Source organism: Pagrus major, chromosome 22 (genome assembly GCF_040436345.1).
Source record: "Pagrus major chromosome 22, Pma_NU_1.0".
Classification (NCBI taxonomy): domain Eukaryota; kingdom Metazoa; phylum Chordata; class Actinopteri; order Spariformes; family Sparidae; genus Pagrus; species Pagrus major.
Genome location: NC_133236.1, coordinates 13,727,678 through 13,755,669, shown reverse-complemented (window position 1 = coordinate 13,755,669; position 27,992 = coordinate 13,727,678). Strand labels below are relative to the sequence as shown.

Here is a 27,992-nt window from a genome sequence, read left to right as displayed (position 1 = left end):
GATTCAGATTATTCAGTGTTGATGGGCTATCACTTGTGACGTGTAGAACAGATCAGAAAGGATGTTGCATCAGAGCCAAAGTAGCACATTTTTAAATTAATGTATTTTATCAGCAAACAGAAACAAGATACACTGATACGGATAACTGGGAAAAATGCTGAATATGGGCCCCACTGTCCAATTAAAAGATGATTTTTTTATTCTAAACATGCTTTTTCTTTTCAAAACCTGGTGCCTACATATCCCAGAATGCAACTCAACCGTTAACAGGTCAATAAGTGACAAGGGTGCGTTATGCTAGTAGCAGCTAATGTAGCCTCGAGCTGCTAATGTTAAGCCGAGATGAGGAGCTGGCTACAGAGGTTTGGAGACGCCTCCAGATCCCTTTTCATTTTCAAACTTTTAGACCTAACAAATGCTGACTCAGGTGACATCACTTGAGGTAACATATCAGGTTTTGTCCCTATGGAGCCACAGAAGTCTCAGCATTGTTCACATATGCAGTGTGACATAAGCACAGAGCATACACATCAAATATCTCTCAGGTGCACGACAATAACAAGCTAATACCAAAAAAGTCAAAGTGAGCCCACGCATTGCTTGTTCCTCCTGCTTAGCTGCACTTATGCAACATAACAAGTGGGTTGAAATGTTGCACAAGTAAAACCTACTGAAGTTTCTGTAACCTTCCTCTGCTGTCTTGAGATTGATCAGACAAGATAAACAGCATCCAAGAAGAAAATGTTAAGGAGAAGTGAACTGAGGGGAAAATATCAGCTATGAGGAGTCTTGACACATACCTGACCCGTGTGTTCAGTCTCGTCCTTGTTGATCAGGTACATCAGGAAAAACCTGCACACAGGAGGAGGTAACGGTGTCATAAGTGATAATGAGAAATACTTCAAACTTCATTTTTTGTTTGTTGCTGCACTCACAGGTAGTTAGCTAGGTTGTGCTCTTGTAAGGTGTGGGTCTCAAACCCGTGAGGCGTCCGGTCAAAGTAGTCGTTCCCAATGCCACAGATGAAGCATTTGGTCTGAAAGAAGAATAAGAAGGGATGGTTACAGTGTAGTTTGGCTCATTTCGCCCAAACCAAGAGAAATAAAAGAGACACTGTTTATGCTGACTTTTTATAAGCATGAAGTCTCAGACTGACAGGTAACTCTGACTAGAAAGTTTCAGCGATTGTCATCCTGCATCATAATCACTATGTTTGACTCACGGGAGGAAATCAAATTCTGCTGATTGACAGCTAATTATGCTGCACTTAACTGACACTAATGTGTTGATTTATCTTCTGTGGTGTCGCAAATCGCTCACAATGAGACAACTAATAAGGCGTGTGATTAGTCGGGACTGTAACTTGTTTTTTTTAACTCGTCTTTCACTGTAATATTACAGGAGAAGAGGGGGTTCAATGTTGGTTCAGAAATCTCCTTGATCCAAGTCCATTTTTACTTGCCCCTGTACAAGTTGTTTGATTTATTAGTGGTTATTAAATAAAAGCAAAGACTAAAGTTGACTGTCACATTTATATTTGTGCAATGACACAAATGTCACATTTATTTTTTATTTAAAGGAGACATTTTATGCTCATTTTCAGGTTCATAATTTTACTTTGGGTTACTACTAGAATACGTTTAAATGCTTTAGTGCTCAAAAAACGCATCGCTTTTCTCATACTGTCCAGTGCTGCAGCTCTGTATTCCCCCCTCTGTCTGAAGCACTCGGTTTTAGCTCCTCTCACTTTAAAGCCCCGCCTCTAGAATAATCAGTCTGCTCTGACTGGTCAGCTCACACATGCCTGAGTCAGCACCGCTAACAACAATGGAGCAGCTGTTGCTAAATCAATTCTTATGTGCCAAAAGACATAACTTATGCAAATGTATTACTTGGTGACATAGTGTGATGTCACAAAGTCACGGACTACTACGGAAGGCGGGACTACTGACGAGGCGTTCCAGGAGCAGTGTTTTCTGTGGGAGAGAGGAGCTCCTGTTGGTGCAACTGTGACCTTTTTAACTTTCAAGATCTTTTACATGCACAGGAACCTTTATAACACTGAACACTTGCATATTACATTTTTTAACTACGGTTTTGAGGATCACTGAAAGGTTTGCTTGTGCTCCAGCTCATGAAAGGTCTTTACCGACTGTCATTTTCTCCTGAGTGACAACTCGACTATTAGCAGGACTTAATTGTACTTTAACTTTTTAAATTCATTTGTTAAAAATCAGATATTTGCTGGAGTCAGGCGGTCTTGAACGAGCAGTTTAATCTGAACCAGAGTTAAACTGAGCCCAACACTAGCCCAAATGAGCTGCAATAACCAGGCAAACACATGAGAGTTGGACTGTGAGCAGCAGCCTCAGTATCAGTATTTTCCTGTTCACTTTTGCATCAGTTTATGACTCAAGGAAAAGAACATTGTGGCTGAAAAATAAACAGTTTCGGCACCAAGTCTCACCTCCATGTCCTCCTTCACCTGCTCCTGCTGGTCTCTCAGCTCACCAAAGGCATCAATGATCAAACCTGAAGGAGTGTGGTCACAATAATCAGTATGACTTATAACACATCTATCAGGAGGATATGCATACACAACAAGGCTGGGGCATGTGGTTAGAAAAAAGGAGAATCATTTTCAGTTGAACACAGACAGTATTATGAAGAAGTAAAGATAGTGTACCCTGGATGATGGCCAGCAGGATGACAATGACAAAGAAGAAGAAGGTGATGTCAAACAAGATGCGGTAGAGCTCATATGGGTCTCCAGCTGGGTCCTCCAACTCGTCTCCAATACCACCTCCAGCTCTCACGCCCACGTACATGTGGAACAAATAGCACTGCCAAGAGAAGAACGGGTGAAGAACTTAGACCTTCAGAGTCAGTTCACACATTTTTTAAGATGAAATGAGCACTAAAGGCAGCTGAATCTTATTCTGTGGTGGCTAGGGATGGAAAATGAAAACCGAAATATCTTTTTTTCATGCTACATTTCAGATGAAAAACTAAATTAAGTGCACTTTGTGGCATTGTCTATTGCAAGTAGACAGAAATCATGAAGCCAAAAAGAAGCAAAAGATAATAAAATAAAAAGTTAGGAAGACTTAATATACTTTGAAAACTGTGCTATACAATAAATAGCTTGAAAAGGATTCATTTTGACAAAGCTCACAAATGAAAAATACTTTGCACTGCCCTGTAGTCACCTCCTGCATTCATTCACACGCTGATGAAGGCCATTAAGCTCATAAAATAAAAGCCTCGGTTATCTTTTTCATGTGCGAACGTTTGTCCTCGCTGAGTCTACTTACAAAACGAAGCCATTTTCAATTTCCACAAATTGTTCATAAATTCACAGATGTCAAAGGTGGCGAGACGTACTGTCATCATGTCGTCACACTTCATGTCGGGCTCGTCTTCATCCTCGCTCTTGTTGTAGAACTTCCTGAAGAAGTTGAAGGCTACCACGGTGTAGAGGTACACGACCACGGCCAGCAGACCCACAGTCAGAACCAGCTGGAAGGAGAGACGGTTCATTAAAATATGGTGCATGCACGAAAACATTTCATTTGACCTTTATTTATTCACCAGTAACAATCTGAGCCGGCAGCAACCTCCGAAGAAGAAACTTTTCTTGTTTAAATGTAAATTTTGAGGAAAACACTTGTGGAACATGTTGATGTCAGTGAATGTTTTTAAATGGGGAAAGTGGAGCACAAAAGAACTGCAACATTTTTCAAAGCCTCTACAGCTCAACCGAGGATTTCATGGTGGGGTTTTCAGTATGTAAAGACTTCGAAATTCATCGGATATTATTACATTAACACAACTGAACTAATATTTAGATAAAGCTTGCATTTGTACCACTAAAGTTACCATTGAATGGCCGCTAAAGTGTCCATTAGGCTACTTTTATCAATTTCAACCATTTATTAACTGCTAGCTTTTTCACAATTTATCTATCATGTTTTGCAAACTATTACAACAGTTTACCTCTTACTTTTAATTAACCATTTCAATTGTTTTTCCATGACTTTTAGAGCTGAGAATAATGGATACATCCGGATTAACAGTAGTAGTTTATTCAAAGCAGCGTGCTAAAAGTAATGCTAATCAACAGTTATAAATACCTACACTTTGGTATTCATTACTTTTAGTGAACTATTTCAATTGTTTATTCATTACTTACTGGGATAAAGTTGAAATAGTTAGCTAGCTATTTTAGCTTTTTATCCATTAGTTTTAGCTCTTCCAATTGTTTATCCATTATTTCAAGATGGTTTTAACTATTTAAATGTCAACCATTTGTTGATAACTTTTAGGTAATTATTTCAACCACTTTTCCATTGCAGTTCAAGCCGTTTATTAATTTATTTTGCATTGCTGGAAAAGGTTGCTAAAACTGTTAGCTAACAGTTCCCTGCTCATATGCAAACTAGTTCTCATTAACTCTGAGCAATTCTACAATCAGTCCAAGTAAACCCTGGCAACACTCTAACCATGGTGCAAAAGCAAAAAAGCTAATGAATGCTCAGATTTTACCAGCAACTCATTAGATTAACATGGGTTTTTTTGGCTGGTGAGTGAAGCAAAGCTACCAGTCACTTGGCTGGTGAGTCTTTTGCCTTCATTAAATGTATGACAACACTTCAGCAGCAACAGAATGAAGGAAATGAAAATCTATATCTCATCTTTAATTTATCTGATAAACTTTGAAAGAAATGAACTGAAATAACTTCCCTTCACAGTTTCTCTCAACAACCCTCTGCAGTGAAGTGTGAATGACCCTACAAGTCAGAAGAAGTGAAATGTGCCTCGTGATGAGCTGCAGAACATCCTCAAGGACAAATCAACAAATCCTGTCGCCTTTGTCTTTTTATTTCTAGTTAATTCCATTAATTTACTACTCGTGTTTATTTCTAGATATCCTGTGACCTCGAGGACTGTGAATCCTCGTAAACAAAGCGTTTCTATTTCAAAGCTCCATCCTTTTGTCCAGAGGATAATTTCTTAATTTAATTATGTTGCTGTTCAGTATGAATCATGATGCTATTCATCTCGACCTATTATCTATAACGGACCACATGTAGATGCAGATTAGATTAACAAGTATGTCGATGTAAAACAAGGTCCTAAAATAACAGTTTATCTCGACAGCAGCACGATATTCCTGAAAATTGTTCTGAACTTGTGACAATTCAAAACCCCATAAACATTTGTCTTAATTTTAAGGCTCACTAGTTCAAATTAGATGCTCAGTAAAAGAGAAGCTTTTTCTGCCACACAATGTCGAGCATGGAGTAATTAATGCTGATCTGCTTGTCTGTACTCCGTCTCCCTCTGCTGGCTGAACCACTCACCTGCTTGCCGTTGTGAGTGACAGAAGACAGGATGGTGCGGAGGGTCTTGAAGCCCATGGCGATGTCCAGCAGATGGGCAGCAAAGAAGAAGTTGTTGAAGTGGCCAAAAATGGACATGACGGTGTACCAGATCAGATACAGGAAGTACTGCAGCAACAAATCAAAATGGGTTTTAATGAAAATGTTGAAATCCTCCACATATTTTTGTATCCTTGAGCATGTAACAACATTTCATTACATGGGTTGCAGGACTATTTGGCATATGTAGATTTCACATTTTAACACACATTTTATGAGCTGATATGCACACACTTTAATTGACTAAATTACATATATTATAATTGTTTTATCTATGAATTTGTATTCTTCATATATATATATAAATGTATATATATTGTTTTAATTTATACTCTTTTTAAAATAAGCGCCTTTCTGTGCATGTCACTACAAATTTCACTACCAAAACACATTGAATCCTTAAAAAAAAACAATCACGTCCAAGTTGTTTTCTGGGTTTAACTCCTATCAGACCTGTGTTTAACTACACTTGTCTTTGGTAACCAGTCAAGGTAAATGTTGCACTCCAGACTGATGCGATTAAAGCCAATTCAGAATAATCTCATCAAACAAAACCCTGAGTTCAAGTCAAACATTTTTATAGTTTTATTTCTCCCACAGAAGTGTGAATCCAAAGTGCTTTTAGTGCACTTTATCAACATTAACTAGACTTACATTGTCAGTCAAAACAACGCCCAGTTTCCAGATGTGGTACTTAGTATCAATGGAGCTCAGCCTGTCAATGAGAAAACAAAATATTAAATCAGAGTAGTGGAGTAGCCGATAGCTGACTTGCATGCATAAAAAAATATCAACTATATCTATGTATGAGGATTATATTGAGACATTTAAGACATTCTATCCATGTAATTAAGTACTGAAAAATATGAAGAAACTGGATTGTATGTGTTTGAGGTCGGGGGTCAAACAACAGGTGAGGTATTGTTTAAACTTCGAGGCCTGAGTTGACAATTTTCAACAACCCCTTCAGACAAAGTCACCTATTTTCAGTTTTCAGTGGTTGCAAATATTTGTCACAACCAATTAGTCAACGATAACTTGGGTTAGTGCTAAAATCTATGGCTTTGAACAAAAACCCAAAGTCTAAAAACCCAGACTGTATATGTGTAAAACATGTTCTCCTATGCAGACACACAATGCAATAATATTAATAACAATAATAATAAATCATTATTTGAGTCTGCATTGAGGATTATCCAGCCTTTACGGAGAAGTTAAAAAGGAAAACAGGGGTTGGGTCCTCACCAGGAGAGCAGGGAAGCTTCCTTCTCTACAGTCTCCACTGTGGGGTCAAAGTCCAGGGCGCTCTTATCCAGGCCTAAGAGCTCAGCGATGCGTTCAGCTCCGTACATGTCTCCGTATTTGTTGATCACCTACACATTACAGAGGGAGGATAGCAGTGACAGAGGAGGTTAGCCTGGTTAATTACACTTACGCCACACAAGTACATCATTTAGATAGATAGACGAGTACAGATACAGACTCACCTTCCGCTTGATGAACTTGTCCCAGTAGTTGCTGGGGAAAGACCTGTGACGGAAAGTAGAATTTAGACTCCGATCAGCTGTGGTAATACAAATAGTTTGATTAAATACATCATTTACATTTAATTTGTGTCAAAGTTTGCATACTGTATAGTTTCTAGTAAAGCTTCATGTAATGAATAATAATCTTAAATATTGATTCGTTAAGCTTCTATTTTTAAATAAATCCACCATGTAAAGTTTTTTGCTTGTTTGAAATGAGAATATTCAGGTGAAAACTTATCATTTAAGGTCCACAAGCTTTAATTAAACAACTGCGTATCCTATAAAATGTTGGAAAATATGGATTAATGTCCACCACAATTCCCATACTGTTTTACCATACTGTTATTGTCAGTTAATCAGGGAAGCTAGGAAGTATTTTTTCTTCATAAAGACAAGGTGATAAATCCAGATTTGAGAGTGGTGTTAGTGCCAGGTGTGAGCCAATCCTCAGACTCACGGGGTGTTGATGACGAGTCGATCCCACTGGCCCTTGATGTCCTCGTCGGACGGCTGTTCAGTGATGTAGAGACCATCAAATTCAAGCTCCCTGGCGATCTCCTTCTCCCTCTTGAACACCACCAAAGGAACCTAGAGGTCAAATTTTAAGATGCGTAACTAAAACTGTGACTTACACCATGGGATCGTCTGCAAAGAAAAGATTCACAGCTAACTGAAGACGTATGTATCATGACTGTACCTACCTTCAGACAGTAGTACCCAAACAAACAGAGCAGTGAGATGACAGTGTGGAATACAGACAAGAAGCGCAGAGCTGGTGCCATGTAGCCGGTGCTCTCCTGCAGGACAAACTCATCCATATCGAAGAGTGTGTTCTCATCATCATCCTCCTCGCCACCCCAGCCGTTTTCATCATCATCATCTTCTTCACCTTCACCAGTGACCTACAGAGCACAGAGTTTATATACCACATGTACAATAAATTAACTTCCACTCCAGAGTTATTACAGTTGTTCCTAGTTTTGGGTTTACCTGTTGAAATGCATCATCACCTTGAACAGAAGTACAGATTTCTCTGTGTTTGAAGATTGTTCAAAACATCTGGGATGATTTAAATACACAACTCAACCAGATATAGACCAGATTTCTAGTCGTTTTAAGACATTTTAGCATGGAAATGGTGCTTATAACTTTAAAAAGAAGGACTTTTGGCTTTTGTAACTCAAAGTGCTTTTTCAGGCCTGAGTTGAGCCTATTTTTATACGGGATTTCAATTTGAGTGGACTTGAGTCAAAACACCACATACGCAGGGTAAAAAGAAAGTCAAATATTGGAAAAGAAAGTTGGTAGGCTTGGCGAGGGTGAAAAACTTGATATATCCATAAAAACAAGGTGCAGGGTGCAATGAAATCAAACTCAACCTCCCGTTCCTCTGAAGAGACTAAAACTGAAGACTGGAAAATTTGTGTGATCAACTCTTTATCTCAGTGCATCCAACTCCTAATGTTTAAATAACAGTTGCAGAAAGAAAGGCACATTTATTTGCGTTTTCTTTTAAACTTCTGTGGAGTTTCTGTTAAAATGTGAGCTACATTGGGACAGAAGTTTGACTTGAGTTACCTTGTAGAAGAGCAGAATGAAGTTGATAGCAAAACAGACAAACAGAGCCAGGAAACGCATGTTGTAGAAGTTACGGGCCAGGTAGTTCTGGAAAGAAAAGGTTTGATTAACAGCAAAATCACTTGCTGACTGCTTTTCTAATTGCATATCCACTTCTCTAAAACAAATTACAGAACAAGGAACTGACCAATACTGAAGAGTTTTAATATGCAGTGTTGGTGCTCACCAGCATCTTGGTCACGTAAACATCCAGAAGAGCAAAGACACTGGACATGAAGGCCGGCGCCGCCTCTTTAGGCTGACTCGATCTGGTTTTGGGCTTCTCCTCCACCACCGGCTCCTTCGCCTCCTCCTCCTTCGGCTTATCCTCCTTCTCCTGGTTCTCTGTGCTGTATGCAAAACAGTTCATTTTATTTTGTATGATGGCATTGAATTTTCCTCTCTCACTTAATTTTACTCACTCTGCTTTCTCTGGTTCGCTCTCGGGGGTTACAACAGGTTTGGCAGCAGCTTTCTGCGAGAGGAGTAATACATTTTCATGAGCTGAGATGGAATGTAAGCGATAATGAAAGGAGATAGCTACAGGGTTTCAAATTGTTAGTCAGACAGAGGAAGTTATTGAATTTTAACTGCGAACCTTCTTCTGATCAGCAGTAGAGGTCTCTCCTGATAACTCAGAAACATCACCCAGGCCCGGCTCCACATGTTTCCCTCCTTCCTTCTTCGGGTTTGTCAGCAACTCCAACATCACGTCGACCTCTGCTATATCGCCCGTCGGTGTCATGACTGTGTCTAAGCTTCCCGATGACTCTACAGTCTCTACTTTCTCTCCTTCAACTACATCTCCGTGGATACCAAACTGGGTCGGGTCAGGCATGTTTCCGAGGATGTCCGTCACCTTCATGTTCTTGGCTCCTTCGACCAAGCCACCGCCAAACATGGAGGACCATATTACGTGGAAGAACCCAAATATGAGGCCGTAGATCCCCTTGAAGAAGCCGGTGAAGAGCATCCAGAAGAAGGAGAAGAAGCCTGTGATGATCTCCTTGATGCTCAGCTTCTTGACTTTCTTGAATTGTTTGCGCACGTTCTTAAGTGAAAAGATTTGCCGGACGCTGGCGATCTGCTTCTTCACCGAGTGGCATGCGGTGGTGAAGGCCGAGGCAGACTCCAGGGCTCCCTCTTCCTCTCCAGACAGCTCGTCCAGGATACTGTGTCCATCCTCCTCTTCCTCCTCCTCAGGCTGTTCAACCACATCCGGCTCGGAGATCTGCGAGGCCAGCTGCATCTCAAAAATGGTGTCCTCGCAGAAATTCACAAACATCTCCATCTTCTCGCTCTCCGCGCCCTCGTTGACCACGTCGAAGATGAACTGACGCTTGGACTCTTTGACCTGCGGCTTCTCCCACTGCTCGCGGCTCGACTCGCTGATCTCAAAGTACACCCTCTCGATTCTCTTCGCGCTGCCCATGATCTCAATACGACCCAGATAGGGCTCGAAGTAGCTGAGCACGCTCTCCGCCAGGTCCAAGAAGCTGGCGAGTCTGGAGTCGTGCGGCATGTGTTCAGACAGGTTGGTGAGCAGCACGGCCACGTTGAAGCCGATGTCTTTGGCCGGCTCGTGGAATCGCTCCACAAACTCTGTGTAATTGAACATGTCATTCTCGTCGGCCTCCGCACACGAGAGCAGGAACTCGATCTCAGACTGGGTGTACTGCTTCTGGCTCTCCATCGACTTCTGGAACTCCTTCTTCGAGATCATGCCTTTAAACTCAGGATCATACTCCTTGAAGCTGTCGGAGGTCGTCAGGTCCTTCAGTTTGAGGAACATGTCGAAGAACTTCAGGATCATCTCCACATTGTTAGAAGACTCCATCAGGGTGTCGACCATCTGCTTTCCAATTGTTCCGTTCACCACATTACCTGAGGACGGAGCACATGCATTTGATTAATTATACACAGACATAATACAGACATGTACTAGAACTGTATCAACATGTTTGTGTTACGAATATTCTGAGATATCTCTTCAGCTTCAGGCTCTTACCCTCTAGCAGAGACAGCATCATGACAACCATGTCCTTCTGTAAGTCCATCAGCTCCTTCAACAGCTCGATCTGACTGGCGTCCTACAAAAAGATTTGTCTTTTTGTTAAAGCTTTGCCCTGGGGGAGTTTTCCAAAAGCGAGAACACAGAGTTGTTCAGACTCAGATGTGTTGATAATGCCTAAACTACAAGATCATTATTAAAAAGAGGCTCAATAAAAGTTCTTAAAACACAGTGGTTCCCAACATAAGGTTTAGGACACATCGAGAGGCATAGAGATATATTTATATATATTTATATATTACTTATACCTTATTTCCTCAGGCCTAAACAATTTAACTGCTTATGGCTTGTGTCCACACCAACGCTATAACCTGTGATGGGAGACTTTGCCTAATTTTCAGCTGTCACAGGCCAAAATAAGGTTGTGAACACCTGCTTTAAGACACCAAATGAGCAAGTCTACTGACATAAATGAGGACAGTCATTATGAATTACATCTAACACTTTGTAATTATCATTAATAAATTGTACATTTATAGTTATTTCACTGTTAAACAATGAAATGCTTTTCAAAACATTTGTTGAGCAATTGTTTGCTGTGCCCTTGCAAATTATGTGAAAATGGTCAATCAATAAAGATGCAACTGATGTTTATAAACACCAACTCTGAAAATAATAATATAAATGTCATGTGCAGTATTACTTTTACACTTACTTCAGGACGGCCACGTACTTCAGGACATGAAAACTTCTTTATATTTTTTAAAAGAAGATGCTTTACAAGTAGAATAAGTACAAGAACATGATCTATCGTACCTGAGACAGCTTCATCTGCATGTTGGCAAATACATGCAAGAAGCCAACAACTGCATCCCACAGTCTGCTGTGAGCTAAACTCTGCTGGTTCCCGATACACGGGCCCTGAAGGAAAGAGAGATGAGTGGAAAACGAGTTTTTACACTGCATATATCTAACAGTGTTGACTGAAGGATCTTCTTCTTACCTGAATATACTCAGTCAGTGAGTTGAATATCTGCTTGGCAACAGATAAAGCTTTGGAGAAGTTGAGTTTTCCAGTCTCATCGATGACATCTTTGCCAGAGTAGTACCAGTAGAAGTCGCTGATTGATTCCTAAAGAACAGGATCACATTAGCTGACACTGAAGATGGTAGAGTGTGTTTACATTCGGTGGCTTTACATTGGTGCTACACACACCTGAAGTCGGAGCAGATAGTCCACAGTGCTGATAATGATGTTGACTGTGGTTGTGTTTCCAGTTTGGGTTCTCAGGAAGTTCTGGAAATCTGACAGAAGGAAATATTTCCTCGTTATGGATCGCTGATCCTTCATGGAGCAGCAGATAACAAACAACTTGTACAAGCAAAACGCCGCCTCACCTCCATTGTGGCCCTCGCACAGGAGTTGCAAAAACCGGAACAGATCTTTAGTAAACTCATCATTCTGTAGCACCTTGGAGCCTTTGAAGAAAACACACGTCGGTGACTACAACTGTGACTTTTCATGAAATAATTTAAATCTTTACTTACGCAAAATAAGGAGGTTGAATAATATGTGAAACTCCCCTCCGAAGCAATTAATGAGGCAAGCATGTTCAAAACATTTTTGAAGTCCAGGGCCTTTAGATTGCAGGTTCAAAACTGAATCCAAAGAGCTTTTTGGGGTAAAAATGCTCTTATATTAAGTAAAACGCTAGGACATTTCCATAAGCTGGAGGAAGCCTGATAACTTTCACATGCAGGCCGACGTTGGGCCTGATGAAGGGCGTCATTTCAGAAAAAAAAGCAGTGGACAGACGTGGTTACATTATTCATTTTATGGTCCAGTCAACAGAGCTAAAAAAAAAAAAAAAAATGAGCAAAAATACATTTCTGATCGCAGATAAAACCATGTGAAAGTTAGACATCTGTATGGAAACCAGCTTTGTGAAATAGGCCCCAAGTCCAAAGCAAGACAAAGCTTTGCTTAGGCTGTGGAAGAGTCCACAAACCTTCAGTCAAACCCTTCAGAGGTGGCACTGATAGCCTTACAACGGCAGATTGGAGCATCAGTAGTAGGATTTGCATTAGTACATGTTAACATGAAGGGAATGGGAACAAATAACACACAAAAAAGGACAGGCAATGGATTCTGAAGATCCACTTTCTGTGTACACTAACAGTCTGCATGCACAGTGTGTCCCTACAGACATCTTAGGGAGGGAGAGGTTGGGTACCAAATAAAGCAGGGAGTATGGACCACAGATATGAAGGAGAGACATTCAAGGTGGAAGCATAGCCATATCAGGATGATCTAAATTTGCTATTTACCCCGCTGAGTGTGGACTGCCATCGATGGGTTTTTAAAATGAGAGGAAGGAGACAAACAATACACGAAGACATAAGCAAAAAGAGAGGACATTGAGTTACAGTACGAAGAAGATATGAATATATCGGCTACGAGTGAAAAACAAAGTCATGCAGTTAAAAAGAATAGTTTTAGACGAGGGGGGGAAATCATAGGCCTGGGTTGTGTCTATGTTACATCTAACGGGATGAATTCAGTCATGGCGAAAAATTCAGACCAGTAACGGAGACACGAGTAGTAACAGTGAATTGTTAAACACAGGACTCAGTGGAAATGTTTAGCAGAGGACTGAATGATGAAAAGACGGACATAGTTTGATGTGAAAAGCGTCAAGTGAGGAGTGTCTGTGTTGACTGCTGGAGAGGGGCGGCGGGATTTAATGCTGGACCATGTCCTCTAAAACGATATCTGGACTGCTAGCAGACCGCTGCTCTGACACAGATGCTAGGATACATTCCTACCTACCTCAACGGATGAACTAAAAGTGACTTCATACTTATACTAAACTAACGAAGACATTAAAGACACCACAGTGACGACTTCAGTGACTACAAGACTGTTGCGCAAGCAGCAAACTACTCGTATTAATCAAAATTCACATTGATAGCAATGCAATTTTGATTATTTCCTCTACAATGGCCAGACAGCAACTACTGATTAGGAACTACTATTTTTTATTGACAGCTTTGAAAGGACATTAAGGTTATGAAGTAAGTTGTCATGGTTCAGCATTAGCCTTGTGAAGGGAAAAGGATCTTTTGTTGTTTGGTAATCAACAGGTGCTTCAACAGCAGTGATCTACTGAACTGTAAGGCAAAAATGTGTTTCTTGAAAGACTAAGGAAGAAAAAATCAGGTAGAAAATCAAATATCCCATCTAATAAGACTTGTTTTCACTTACTTGAACCTTCTTCTGTCACCATGCCGAGTCCTTCTGCTTTGTTCTGCCTTTCAAATGCATTCAAGTCCAGGACACTAAGGAAAGAAACTCAAAAGTTAAATGCAAGCACTTTTAGTCTGCGCAGAAGTTCCTGTTTGCGGTATAGGTGATACATCAGTACCTGCAGGACTGCATCAGTCCTGAGAGACTCTTGAAAAAGCCTGCATCTCTTTTCTCTTTCAGGTAATCAAGCATTTTCTGAGATAAGAGAAGAGAAAGGCATCAAACTTCCTACTGTGGCCTCTGAACAGAGAAATAGGAGTGATACAGTAAATAGGACAAATAGTGAACATAGTTGAATATTTGAGCAGTGTAATCTGACCTGCTGAACTTGCACATTGCCTCCATTTAGGATGGAGATTCCTAATTTGAGGGTGCAGGTCACCATGGGGCCAAGACGACCTGGTGAAAAAGAAATAACGGAAGATAAAAGGAGGACAGAAGCAGGTCTGGCTGGTAATTGAGGTGACTGCAAGTTAAAAGCCCGAGTGTTTGGGGTTGTGAACTACAAAAGTTTTTGGGTTTCTGACTTGAAAAGATTAAAAACCACTGCTGTAAAAAGTTAGCTTTTGGTGTCATGAGACCATTTTACTGCAAAAAAAAGGTCATAAATATTCAATGTTTCCTCTTGAATGCCTTCAGACCTCATCTGAGGTGAAGAATCCAAAGTGAACCCGAGCAAAATTAAACTTGAGGTTGTTGAAGGCCGAGTTCTTCACCACATCTTATCAGCAGGAGGGAATTCTGATACATTACGGCCATAAAAAAATAATTAAATGTCTGTTTTTATGTAGCAGTGGCCCACAAAGAACCCAGCTATTACTCCGTCTGTGCTTGTAAACCAGCAGAAAGGTTACAGAATATATTAGTAGCATATACATGTCATTCCCTTCTTCCTTCCTGCCCCACCGCTAATACTTCACGGACAAAAGGGAAGTAAGTCTTGTGACTTTATTGCGATATCCTGATGAATTTAAGTACTGTGCACACCTTCGTGTACTGTATTTACAAGACCAATCAATTTCCAGCGTAATGTGGCAGTGAGAACGATCAGCTCGACGTTACCTTTACTGGCGCTGATCATCTGCAGCACCATCTCAGCGGCCCCACGGGCGTGCAGCCTCGCCTGCTGATACAGAATCTTCTGCTTTTCCATCTCTTTTTCCTGAAGAGCAACACACACAGCCACAGACACACACACACAGTTATCACACGCATACATTTCCATATATTTTCAATAGTTTTGTGGAGAGGATCTCTGCCTCCGAGTGAGCGTACCTCAAAAGTCTTTTCTTTCCCTTCCTCCTCTTCTTCCTCCTCATCATCCTCCGCGCAGCTCTGAAGACACAAAGGTCAACATTCAAAGCTCATTTCTCATGTTATTCGCACGAGTCTTAACAGAAGTTTTTATGTACAAAAAATGACTTGAAGGTCAATCTACCTTTGCCATCATGTCTGCATACGCAATATACAAAGGATCTTCTTCCAAGTGACTGAAAAGGAGTGAAGTCACAATGTATCGTTATGTGAGCAGGTCAACAAAAATATATTTTATACGTGCCAGATGTAACAAGAGCATTTAATCTAAATACGAAGTCCTCATTAAATAAATCTACATGGGACAATATTACTGTACAGTAAATCACTGTGAGGTCAGATACCTGAAACAATTCATTAATGAGGAAAGGACTTCTTGACATTAAAGAGCTAAAAGTAGCACATTTATGAACAAAAATCTTCTCTCCGGACTTTGCCTGACAAAAAGAATTAATTTACAAAGCATGCACGCTGTAAAGCCGCGTTTATAACCAAAGTACCAGGAACCTTGCAACCTAGGAATACTTTTCAAGAAACTAAAAGGTCCCTCCAGCCTTTTGTTGTCTGTGTTTTCGTCGCGGTCTAAAGATGCGCAAAGTTTAGGTGAATTAGGTCGTTATGTGTCTCAGTGTTAATGTATCGAAGGTTTATGGCTAGAGATTTTTTAAAAATGGTGGCTGAAATCAAGGGCATCACTTTGTGTTGAAAAGTGGCGGGGACATAAGAGCTCGGATGTAAAAAAACAAAAAAAAAATTTAATCGTCTTAAAAAATATACGACTTAAGGCAATATGGTATCTTATGAGGTCAGAGTAGATAATTACAGAGGGGAAACGAGAGGGTATAATGATTGCATCAAAATTCATTATTTGTTTCTTTAAGTTATTTTTAGCATATTTTTAACAAATTATGCTTTTAAAGAGCGGTGACATGTATTTCTAAAACTAAAACTGTGCATTGTTTATTCCTGTACTTTTGTATATATAATGTTTCATTTCTTATTGCAAAAAACTAATAAAGCAGAAGGAAAAAAGTGCATTGTTTAAACGTTTAAATTCTGAGCTTTACAGGTCAGACAAAGCAAATGTAAAAGTCCGGCCCCTGGCAACTCTTAAAGATACAGATTAAGGCTCTCGTCGCTGCAGTGGAAACAATTCCTCCAAAGGCTCCTCGTCCCTGTGCAAACGCAGCTCAAAACACAGACTCACTCTCACGTTCAGTGATTCAACCCTCTCACCTTCTCTCTGTCAGAGCGTTGTGACTGAAGTGAAGGATAAGTTGGTGGAGAGGGTCTGGCTGGATCTCAGCCTCCTCCTCTTCCTCCTCCTCCACAATTTTCATCGGGGTTTTCTGCAGGAGTCCACAGGTGTGAACAGTTAGCTCTGCCCAGGTCTCACCTCATCATTCATCATCCCTCTCATGAAACATCATCACCAGCACGGCTTCAACTGATCAACAACAGCGACGACAGTGCCCATTCACACATTTGTTGAAAAACACACTGATGTGAGTCAGTAACATTCAACTAGCGCCGGCATGCAGATGATGTCTGTGTCATGTCCCGGTGATCCGTGGAAAGGACAGGACGAGGAAAGTTAAGAGTGGACGATGAACAGCGTTGGAACCAGTTTTCAAATACATGCATGTTACAGCAAACAGATGCAAGCAGTAAGCCATTTGGTGATATGACTTTGAACATGAAGAATGACGCTGACTGTACAGGAACCTGACAAAGAGGGACTGTCACAACTACACAGATCTCCAAGAGTCCAAACTAATCTGACAGATTTATAGAATTAAACTGGCGATAAAAATAATCTTCCCCAACAAGAACAGCGAATAATCTTATGTAGCTGTACTTTAATCTTCTTTTAACAGTTTCAGTGTCTTGATGAATTTGCTGCACATCTGCATACAGAGATCTAATATGAAATGTGATCTTCACATGACTACGCGAGCATGCCACTGACGTCACGTCACAGAACGCACTGTAACGTCACCTTCACACTCACACTACAGACTTACAGAGTACAGCGAAAAGACAACTGATGGGTTGGATCCAGATCTGACAGCCAAACAGCTAGTGACTCCTAGTGAAAGGCCCTCCTTACCACTGCTGTCAGAAAGGCATAGCCTGCTTTTCTAGAGCTGTGAGCGCCGGAGCTGGCCCTGTGTCTCCTGAGTTGGTCATGCAGCCTCTGACCCCTGACGGATCTCTGTTTGAAGGGTTTTGCACGCCTACAGCGGGGGCCCTTGGGTGCTTTGGGCGAGGTCCCCACCCGAGTGCGCTCCCAAGGCTCGACAGGCGCGGAGCTAAAGAAGCATTCGGCAGACAGGACTGGCAGAGGGGTGCCAACGCAGGGCACGTGGGGCAAGGGCAAGGCGAGCCCAGTACTTACTGCCAGATCCTGAACTAGCTTCTCCTCAAAGGAGTACTCCTCTGCCTCTATCCAAAGTCTCTGATAGGCCGGGATGAAGAAGTTGATAGCGCGATGCCTGGGGAGGGGGGAGGTGAGGGGAGGTGGGGAGGAATGGAAGGGAGTGGGGAGGGAGGTACAGTGGCATTAGGGCGGGTTCTGGTGAGTTTTTGGAGGAGACAGGAAGGAGAGATGTCGGGGGGAGGAAGGGGTTACAGGAAGTGCATTTCAGGCAGGGTGGTGATTGGTCAATGTGGGACCCACTGGCTCTTCTGACTGGTCACGTTTGGTCTCTAAAATAACTGCAGTCACTTCCACAGGTTTGTAAAATTCATTAGAGGAGCATGCACACTTTAGGGGAGGTATGCAGTTTTCCAACAAATCGATGGATCCACCACAACAACCTGTTTTCTTGGACTTATTAGATTTCTGTTTTACTTACACTGGGAATAGACAACTTTGTTGCTTTAATTTATCATTTATCATCTGTAAATACTGAGTGCACAGTGTAATGGCCGTAGAAAAATGACACCGTTCGCGTTTAGATCGGCTCCCTATAAACCTCGCTTTCATGATGATATTCGATCTGCAACCACGTTCGATTTTTCCCTGATAAACGAACGGCGAACTGTGACAACTGTGGAAACTCTACACTGCAGAAGAAAAAGAACCGTGCTGATGGAGGAGACGACGAAAGTGAAGGGGGAGAGTGATAGAAACCGAGGTAAAACAAAAGGGGTGGGCATTCACTTGATAGAGCGCCGGTGTTGTGACAAAATCTGTTCCCTCGCTGATATGTGTTCCCCCTTACCAGTGGCGTTCTTCATACCAGATCAGTCAGTAACAAAATCTGCGACTTATTAATACAACCAGGTGTTTTACTCTGCCTCCTTATAGCACTGAGATCAGGGTTTCCACGTCAAATTGGGGTTTTTACGGTTGTTTTTTTGCTTTGGACAGTCGCCCGGCTGCTAATGGCAAAGCCATGTTGCTACCGCCGTCTTTGCAACAGTGGTGCAAACAGTTATGACACAGGAAAAAGGCTACGCTTTGTAAAGTTGTCTATTTCCGCCTTAACAAAGATCCACAGATGTGTTGTAAAACTGCACAACTTTTGGCAAAATGAAATAAAATTCTTTAAATCATCATAAGAGCAGGAAGCAAAATAACATGAAACAACTTTTAGACTGTATCTTACTGTAACCAAGCATACTTTTGTAAACAAGTTAGCCAACTAGTGAAAGTCAAAATTGTATTCAATAGATTTCTGTCTTTCTTCTTCTTTCCTTTCTTCATTCCTTCCTTCAGGGTACACCTGAAATGAGACAAAGGCCTGCAGCTCGCTGCGTGTTTCCACTTTCCAAATAAAGTTTGTTTCAGTCAATTCTTGGCCTCATTCTAGCTGACCAATCAGAATCAACAGTGCAGAAACAATTGGTTGCTAGGCAGAGATCGGTCCGCAGCCTGGTAGATGAAGGGGGGGGTTGAACAGATGAAGCATTCGCCCCGTAGTTTCACTTTACCGTCAGCAGGGAGAACAGGCGGTCAAAGCTGGAGGCTTTGAACGCCCTTTCCAGCCAAACCTCCCGATAGCCATTCAGGAAGTAATTATTATTTTTGTATCTGAGGGAGGATGAGGTTGTGTTATGCAGGAAAACAACACAGAGGAGAGAATGTCATTAGGGAGGTGAAGAGGGGTTTACACGGACACACAATCAAGAAGAAAAAGCCCCATCCCCCCCACGACTACTTGATGATTGTTGTTATGTACGGTTAGATTGAGACAAAGCAATACCTTAATTTGTTTTTGTTTTTTTTTCCAAAATAGTTAATGTCAACATCTAATTATTGACATTTTAAATCAGTTCCACAGGTGTGACAGGTGTAAACAAGACTCACCTGGGTAGATTGTAGAGCGGGGCCATACGGAAACAAGCCACCACAGCACGCTTACGCTGTTTGGACAGCAGCTTATGCCACACAGCCTTCTTATTCCTCAGAGGCTGCTCCACCTGAGAGAGGAGAGGACAAACACAAAGTGGGGAACAGCTGTGTAGTTATAATAAACATGTAGCAGTTAGTAATGATAATAATAACAATAAACTTAATTTATTAGCGGCCACTCCTACATTACATTTAGAAAAGACGTCCTTTTTTGTGCCCTGATGGCTTGCTAACAGTGTATCAACAGGGTAGATGTGTCTGTGATCTACACTGATGTCTGAAGAGCAATATATATAAAAATATATAATTTATATGCTGTGATGTTTTGTTGCCACGAGGGTATAAATGAAGGGAAGACCTCTGCGTGTGCTTACCTGCTCCAGGTGGAAGACAGCAGCAGAGATGCTCTGCACTCGGTTCACCGTGTGCTCTGGGTTTGCGGGTTCCTCGCTCTTCACCACCACGTCTTTGTAGAGATTCATCTGCCACTGGACCGCTGGGTCGTCAGACTACAGCACATTAACGATCAAATCATTAACTATACAGCGGCATCACACTGAACGGTAGTGATATTGAACATACAGATCAACATCTTACCTTGTCCTGGAGATGGAGATTCTGACGCAAGTGCTCCTTCACCTCATCGTCTGTGTCTTTCTATAAAGGGGAACAGTGCAATGTTAATATGTTAAATGCACATGGACAGGGTGATGATGTGCATATAAAGCCATCACAATGGACTAAACCTGACAAAATATTTGTAATTCCTTAAAATACTGTGTCTCTACTGCATCAAAGACTGAATTTTAAGTTTGGAAACAGCTTTAATTTGCATAAGACAAAATCATGTCTTAATGTTTTTAACTCCGTGTGGATAGTTACTGAACTGCTGTCGAAGCAGACTAACAGACTGAAGGCAGTGCTCTAAGCTACAGCCACACTTACACAAGTCTGGTCAAGAAGCCACACTCAGGCTTGCAATATACAGTAAATGTGACTTTGATAAAGGATTTAGAAAGTTGCACTCTATGAACTTCGAATGATTAACTTAATTAGAAATTCCAACTTCATTAAAATGATCTAAAAGTTCATCAGAACTGAAGTAACGTAAGATAAGCCTGAATATAAGCAGGAGGCAGAGCACATGTTGGCCCACGTCAGTATTTAGTTGGTCAGCTTACCAGACTGTAGCGTATCTTGGCGACGGAGATGAGCTCCTGGTCTCCGGGGGTGCACATGTTGAGGCCGATGGGCAGCATCTTCTTCAGGGCAGCCACGATCAGAGAGGTCTGGATGGAGTAGTACTCGCCACGACGACGCTTGTGTTTCCTCTCCTGGTCTCCTCCTGACTACAGAGAGAAAGCAGATGAGCTTAGATTAGATCTTAAAACACACTTTTTAAACACTGTTTAGTCCTTTACATGTCTTCTATTGTCTGTAGAAAATTGTATAAAAATTGTAAATTGTAAATTTATATTGTTATAAATTATTTGCACTTTGCAGGTTACGATTGAACTGTACTAATGACGTTCATCATTACTGCTGTTATAATGAAAGTGATTTAGAGAGCAGCTCAAATTGTCAAATCTAGTTGTACACTATCCTCCCCGTGTCCTGCGTAGTGTTTCTGTTGTTTGTTCTTTGTTTTGCTTTTGAAACAATTTATTTATTCAACTTTTTTAAAATGTTGTTCACTCAACTATGGCTTCTCCTTCATGTTACATCCACTCAGCACAGGGCTGTGAACCTTGAAACTGTCTGACCAAACAAAATAGGAAACAGAGGACAGTCATTATCATTTGATAGGAACTGATTGTTTTATTCTATAAATGCAATTTGTTTTTCCATCAAACAGCAATGAAAATAAAAAGGTGCCACTTGCCTTTACATGACCTGATGAAGACTACGTTGAAACACGTAGGCGCTAAGGCATATTTATTTCTTTATTTTTTTTTTTATCTTTGCAAAGCGGTGTGCCTGGTATTTTTTGGTTATGACTTACTGTCACAAAGCAAAGTAAAAGTGTAACCTCTTTCTATTTTCACTTTCTATTGATGTTATGTGTTTTAATATACACAATTTATTTAACATTGTGAATTGCTTTTTTCTGTTTTTTCTAACTCAAACAAAAGCAGACACTCCTCATTCGACAACTTAAGAATATTTCTTTATTACTATATTTCAATTTTAGCACTCAAATCAAACATAGCCGCCAAATCTGAGATCCAATGACCAATGACTATTTCTGCCAGCGTACAAAAAGTGTGAATTAAGGTGAATCCCAGAGTCAGGAACAAAAACGCTTTAACATAAATCAGTAAATAAAAGGCAGCAGAGTCCTCCAGGATGAAGAGCTGAAGAGCTTCTCTCCACTTGAGCAAATGTGTCAAATCACCCAAAGAGTGCAAATAAATAAACATGTCCGGCTCTGCCAAAACAAATAAACAACAAGCTCTCACAGTGACAGCTAGTTCAGCTGCGCTGTCAACATCCAGATATACGACCCGGCTTTAGCACGACAAATATCCGCGTGAAATGTCATATGTCGTAAACCCTCGGAGCAGAGGTGAATTTAAGAGGCGTGAACTCATACAGCGTCTCACATCTACGTATTGAGCGTGTTCAGCACTTGTCAGGGGATCTATTAAAAACACAGGAAAAGTGCTTATAAAGACTTTTCCTTTCAAATGGCGATGAAATACAGCAGAAAGAGCTGCAGCACGAGGGATTCCCGTTAGGAGAAGAATTCAGGCTGTGCTTTTCCAAAGTGCTGACATAAGGAAGAGGAGAGATAAGTCCAAATTAAACCCAGAGAGGACTGAGATGTACTGTGCTCCATCTCCTGGGTTCGTTACAACAGGACAGAATGAAGAGGTCCTTTTCCAGGAAAGACCTACTCTTGGAAGCCTGTGGGTCACCTTTAATAAAATAAATGTCACCTACTGTAACAATTCAAATATAAAGGGGCTCAAAATAAGATGTTTACTGTCTGATAATCAGTGGATCAAGGTAAATAACTTGAGGATTTCTTGGCCCGGACATTTGTCAGTGTTGATTCTCACTGTTCCCTCAAGGAAACACATTGCTCAATGCAGTTTTATTTAATTGATTTCTTTAATAATTCAAAGGATAATGCTTTTTATTTTATTTTTCTTGAGCAAATCCCAGGAAAATTCAAATGTTTTAGTCAGTCTTTTAATACTTTTCTGACATGTGTGGTACTCAGCCCAAAGGCGATTTGTTCTCACTGAAGATGTTAACTTTTAAAATAGATCACGAATATAAAGTTAATTTAATAAAAGATTTATTTGAATAATACACATTTGGGGTTCTTGTGATGATTTACTGCAACAGGACAGTGTATCTCAGATTGACTTGAAGAAAATACACAGAAAATCACCAGACTTATGGCTAAAAATGATTGTATCCACCCACATCAAATGTAATATCCGTAATATTTACCTTGGACATCTTCGTCTGGCCCTCTCCTGTCAGGAAGCCCAAATTGTTGATCTCATTCTGAACCACAAAGTTTTGCTCCTCACGCTTAAAGTTCTGCGTTCAGAAGACAAAGAAACAAAGTTAAACAGGAAAAACGTCCTCAAAGACCTGCAGCTTGCTATCAGACGTCACACTTACGTGGGACTTGCACCAGAGGATGAAGATCTCAGCCACCATCCTGAAGAGCTCAGTGGAGTCCGCATCCGGCCCCTTAAGCCACCTGGACCTGAAACGGAGATGATCCGAGGATATTTTCCAGTGAGTTACACTGAGTTGTGTTACGTCTGTGCAGGACACGACATTATCATAAACTGAGGAGAGACACTTTAGTGAAAACATCAGATTTTCATGATTCCATAACTAATAGCATTTAGACTCGTGCAAATGACACATCCAGGTATCTTTTCTGGAAGTTTATAAAAAACACTTTTTTAATTAGATGATGCCTCATTTGCATATTTTAACATAAATATCAGGAAAAACTTGTAATACTTGTGATTGTGATACAATACTGTGATATATCTCGTGTTAATTGTGAAGGCCGTTCAGGTTTCATGTTTCGTATCCTGTTGTTTAAGGGATCTGTGCAATCCTGACACACGATTGGTGTTAATTTGTGATTGGTTGAAGTGTCATTTCTTTTTATCCTGTTTTGTATTGTCGTGCCAAATGAATGAACTTCACTGAAAAAGAGTTTATAACAAAGTATAATAAAAAATAATAATAAAGTAACCGAACCTAACCTAAATTTCCACGTTAGTAGCATTTACATAAACAAAATTTTTCAGTTTTATTCTGATCTAGTCTGATTGATATAACACTTTTACCTAAATGGATTGTTTTAATGGCTGTTTTATAGTTTCTTCTGATTTATGAAGTGATAAAAAGAGATATCCAAAATTCCCTGAACCCAGCTCTATCTGATGTTCTGTAAATGTGTGCAAATTAGGACATATTTAATTAGATAATGCCTAATTTGCAATTACATAAGAAATAAACATGACATTTCAAAAAACTTCTAATACAAAAAAGTTTCATGGTTATTATCTATCAGTTAAAAATGTTATCGTATGCAACAGTAGTGTCTCCCCATCAGAAACATATGTGGAGAATACAGAAAAATGCAGGAAGAACTGGACAAACTAATGTGTGCAAATCAAAAAAATCTTCCGTATATTGTACCTGTTGTTGTCCACGTAACGGATGAGCATGGGGTAGAAGGCGTAGAGGTCTCTGCAGAGCACGGCAAACTCATCCAGGATGAGCAGCTCGGCCTCCTGGTTGTCACCTTTGCTGTCGGCCTTCAGCAGCTCCTCCTCAGCCACAACCTACGTTTGCAGCACATCAACAACTCATCTCCGGCAATCAGTTCATTAGTATCAGTGTCCTCACACAACCCCCGTCCAACTCAGTAGTAACAGCCTCCTCCCTGCGTCCTCTCTTATTAAGTGACAGAGGTATATTTACTCTCAGCATGTTGATGTGAATGACAGTAATGATCTTCTGCCTACTGATGACACAGGTTCAGCAGCTCGTGATGGCGTCAGCGAAAACTCTACTTTAACCACAGGCACTATTGAGCAGCAGATGCAAAGAGCTGCTGTAATACTACATAGAGCGTATTTTAAGCTCTTACCTTCACCGTCTTCTTCCTCAGTTTGTCCAGTGTGGGCAGGAAGTGGGTTCTCAGCAGGTCCGCTCCGGCCTTGCAGATGATTGGCTGAGAGTAGACTGGAGACAGAGACAACGGATAATATATTCTGGACATGTGCAACAGAGAAATGGACGCTGTCAAGAATAAGACAGGAATCTGGAATATGCACTTCAAGTTTTGAGAGCAAAGAAGTCACAATCTGTCCTCTGGCCCTGGGGATTACTGGCTCTGGTGTCAACTGTCACAACTGTCCAACTATATTTGAGGACAACAAGTTTTAAAGTTAGATCAGCACTTTCACTTTTTACCCTTCTCTCTCAGAATAAAACAGTGAGAAAACAGGAAATATTAGTCAAAAACCCAGTTTTTTTTCTTCTTGCATAATTTCCTTGTTTGTTAGTTGAACAATATTCAAATATAGTTTTATAAAGTGAGAAAGTGCCGCAGACTATTTGGCACCACAGCAGCCAATTACGCTGTCTGGCCTTTCCTGAACTCCCACTGAGGAGTGTGCACTGGAAATGCAAATGTTGTCAAAAAATTAAAAGTTGTTGTATTAATATGAGGATCCCACATGGGTTCCCTCATTTAAATTTCTATTAGTATGCTAAAATTTGACCTCAACGTCACTCTGCTTGTTGTTAACGGCTTTCAGAGAGAGGAGGGATGAGCAGGGTAGTTTCTACTTCTGTCGAGAAAAATCAACTACGCTCACCACCTAATTAAATGTAAATGAATGCTCCTGTGAGGCAATTCATCTTGAATATTCTCTCCGATTTTTCATAACAACCCCAAAGAACCATTCAAGCCTTGAAAAATCACAGTCTGGCCAGCGGGAAGCCCTTTTAAAATCCTATATATTCTGCCGTGATCTTGGCACTTACCCGCAATCCTCTTCATCCAGGGTGCGTCGTCGATGCCCAGGTTGTTGTTGAGGATCTTGAGGATGTTTCCCAGGATGATGCTGAGGTGTTCGGAGGTCACCATGGTGCAGCAGTGGGCATCTGGAGGCGAGTTCTCCGGACCTTTCTCCCACCAGTAGGACAGATAGTTACACAGCATGGGGAGGATCACCTCGATGACCTGCAGGAGACAAGCCGAAGGTGAAATGTCTGGATGACTGAAGAACGGAAAAAAACCAAAAGAGTGGCATTATAGTACATCCGAGACTTCTCCGAGTAAATTAAACAATATATCAAAAGGGCAACTCCAACTATTTGGTAATTTGGCAATTCACAAAATGTTTACACCAGCACAATGACTTTGCAATAGTTGCGACGTGCGGCATTTAAATGCACACAGCCTCACAGACATGGCAAATTGGTATGTGTGTGTGTGTCTACATAGGCTGGTCATGTTGTTACACACCAGCAGGTGTCCCTTGAGACCACACCAACGTTCCCATAAAATCACTCTGTGAATCCATTTGTAAGTTATGTGCCTATTCTGTGATTGGCACTTCCCATTGTCGCACTCTGTATTAGTAATGAACACAAATACTCCATCTGTCCTTCAGACCTGTGGCATGTCGCTGTAGCGAGCACCGGACTCTGAGACATCATTGACGTCTTTCAGCAGTCTGTCGAGACGAGGCATCTCTGGACACATCTCCTCCACTGTGTCGGGCATACTGAGGACTGGAAGACAAAAACATCAAGACGGCATTTCAAAAAAATCAGTATCTTTCAAGAAGCTCAAAAGCATTTTCACAGCAATGTCGAAATTCACTCACTGGCTCTCTCTCGAGGGGTTTTGGTGTTGAACACAGACAGCGGGTTGTGGGCGTTCAGGTCAGGCTCCAGGAACGCCACAGGCATGGCACCCACCAGGGTCGCCAGACTCTCCCCCAGCGCTGGAAGATGTCTGCAGAAAGTTAGAAAAAGAAGCACACGGACAATCGATTTAATGCCACACACAAGACGGCTTCAACCACTTTGTTTGCCAGCAAACAGAGCTTTCACAGAGCGCAACGTGGCATCAGGATTCATTGAGACCTGATAGCTAAGCTAAGGTAGTGGTCAAACTTTTTCACTGGTTATTTTACAGCTGGAGTCGGCTCAAGGTGGCAATCTGTCTTTTCTACAACAGTTTTAGGAGGTTTCTTTGGCATGTAACAGCCAGTCAGGGAATAACGCCACAGAATGATGATTTTAATGACAGACATTTCACAGCAGAGCATGTTTCTGTCGCATCCTCTCCTCCTGGGCCAGGGAATCTTTATTCTTGTGATAGATTTTCATAAAATATGATCGTTACTCAACTTACTCTGGCCACACTCTGTCCTCATGTTGTAAAAGATACTGTGGCACAAAACGATCGCACATGTATCATAGTAGCTTTTAATAAGACTACATGAGGCACCATAAATCATCCTACACGCCTTGAATGCGTACCACAGAGTTAGTGACATCAAAAAGCTTATCAGCCATGTCCTAATTAACACTGACCAGCATAATGTGGTTTATGAAGTGCTATTTCACAGTTCATTGATACTAATTGTGAAAATCATGAATATTATAGCGAGCATTCAGCAAGGATTCTTGAACTTAATGATCAAATATACAGCTCTGCTCATGTGTGGGACAAAAAGCCATTTTACATCCTGCTGCATGGTTTTATAGAAAAGTCACCTCTCCACAAAGATGTTCTTTCCTGTTCCCAGAGAGTAGAGACAGGTTAGGATTCGGTAGCAGGACAGCTGCACGTCATCCACTGCAATGAACAAAAACATTCATGAGGCATATATCTATTTTATTAAACACCAAACTCGTACTTATGTAAATACTTAAAGACGACAGGAGGAGAAAGACACATTAAAAGTGAAAATTGTAAAAAGAATTGGTGTTAATACAAAACCAACAGTCTCTTTTGACTTCAAGTATATATAATAGACTTGGAGTGGTCCTGTTATTTTTCTTTTAATGCATTTCATTTTATTGAAAAACATTTACGATACTGGTACCGATGCCTTGACTTCGATACCGGTTCCTGAAGGATACTTTTTTTCTACAACAATTTCATAAAATCTGTTACAAATGATGAAATCCATAACACAAGATTACATTGCACTCACACACAGATGGTTGAGCCCCATCTCTGGGCATAAACTTGTGGTTTTCCTGCATGCCTCGAGACCACCAAGTACACCATGGCACTGATGCCGATGAGATTAACTCAGGTAATGAAATTTGGTATTGAATGACAAGACTTTTTTGGATACTCGAGGGTATCGGGGCTATTCAGTCGGTGCCATACACA

At 41.0% G+C, this 27,992-nt stretch overlaps 1 protein-coding gene across 1 annotated transcript in view; it reads right to left on the bottom strand.

Moving 5' to 3' along the window:
• ryr3 (ryanodine receptor 3) overlaps nt 1–27,992 on the bottom strand; it is a 126,041-nt gene that overhangs the window by 1,082 nt on the left and 96,967 nt on the right. Inside the window, exons 65-104 of the mRNA XM_073492379.1 lie at nt 27,365–27,446; nt 26,467–26,597; nt 26,253–26,371; nt 25,619–25,817; nt 24,717–24,811; nt 24,263–24,408; nt 23,219–23,306; nt 23,042–23,134; nt 20,761–20,928; nt 20,177–20,236; nt 19,954–20,088; nt 19,535–19,647; nt 17,330–17,714; nt 16,456–16,568; nt 15,344–15,395; nt 15,181–15,240; nt 14,968–15,067; nt 14,225–14,304; nt 14,024–14,100; nt 13,864–13,937; nt 11,997–12,077; nt 11,815–11,903; nt 11,602–11,730; nt 11,415–11,519; nt 10,596–10,677; nt 9,186–10,471; nt 9,010–9,062; nt 8,775–8,937; nt 8,549–8,635; nt 7,672–7,872; nt 7,428–7,558; nt 6,929–6,971; nt 6,687–6,814; nt 6,096–6,156; nt 5,364–5,510; nt 3,385–3,519; nt 2,687–2,843; nt 2,468–2,532; nt 936–1,036; nt 801–852 (exon numbers count right to left, since the gene is read on the bottom strand). Of these exons, the coding sequence (XP_073348480.1) occupies nt 801–852; nt 936–1,036; nt 2,468–2,532; nt 2,687–2,843; nt 3,385–3,519; nt 5,364–5,510; nt 6,096–6,156; nt 6,687–6,814; nt 6,929–6,971; nt 7,428–7,558; nt 7,672–7,872; nt 8,549–8,635; nt 8,775–8,937; nt 9,010–9,062; nt 9,186–10,471; nt 10,596–10,677; nt 11,415–11,519; nt 11,602–11,730; nt 11,815–11,903; nt 11,997–12,077; nt 13,864–13,937; nt 14,024–14,100; nt 14,225–14,304; nt 14,968–15,067; nt 15,181–15,240; nt 15,344–15,395; nt 16,456–16,568; nt 17,330–17,714; nt 19,535–19,647; nt 19,954–20,088; nt 20,177–20,236; nt 20,761–20,928; nt 23,042–23,134; nt 23,219–23,306; nt 24,263–24,408; nt 24,717–24,811; nt 25,619–25,817; nt 26,253–26,371; nt 26,467–26,597; nt 27,365–27,446 (5,666 nt within the window). The remainder of the gene's footprint in view (nt 1–800; nt 853–935; nt 1,037–2,467; nt 2,533–2,686; nt 2,844–3,384; nt 3,520–5,363; nt 5,511–6,095; nt 6,157–6,686; nt 6,815–6,928; nt 6,972–7,427; nt 7,559–7,671; nt 7,873–8,548; nt 8,636–8,774; nt 8,938–9,009; nt 9,063–9,185; nt 10,472–10,595; nt 10,678–11,414; nt 11,520–11,601; nt 11,731–11,814; nt 11,904–11,996; nt 12,078–13,863; nt 13,938–14,023; nt 14,101–14,224; nt 14,305–14,967; nt 15,068–15,180; nt 15,241–15,343; nt 15,396–16,455; nt 16,569–17,329; nt 17,715–19,534; nt 19,648–19,953; nt 20,089–20,176; nt 20,237–20,760; nt 20,929–23,041; nt 23,135–23,218; nt 23,307–24,262; nt 24,409–24,716; nt 24,812–25,618; nt 25,818–26,252; nt 26,372–26,466; nt 26,598–27,364; nt 27,447–27,992) is intronic.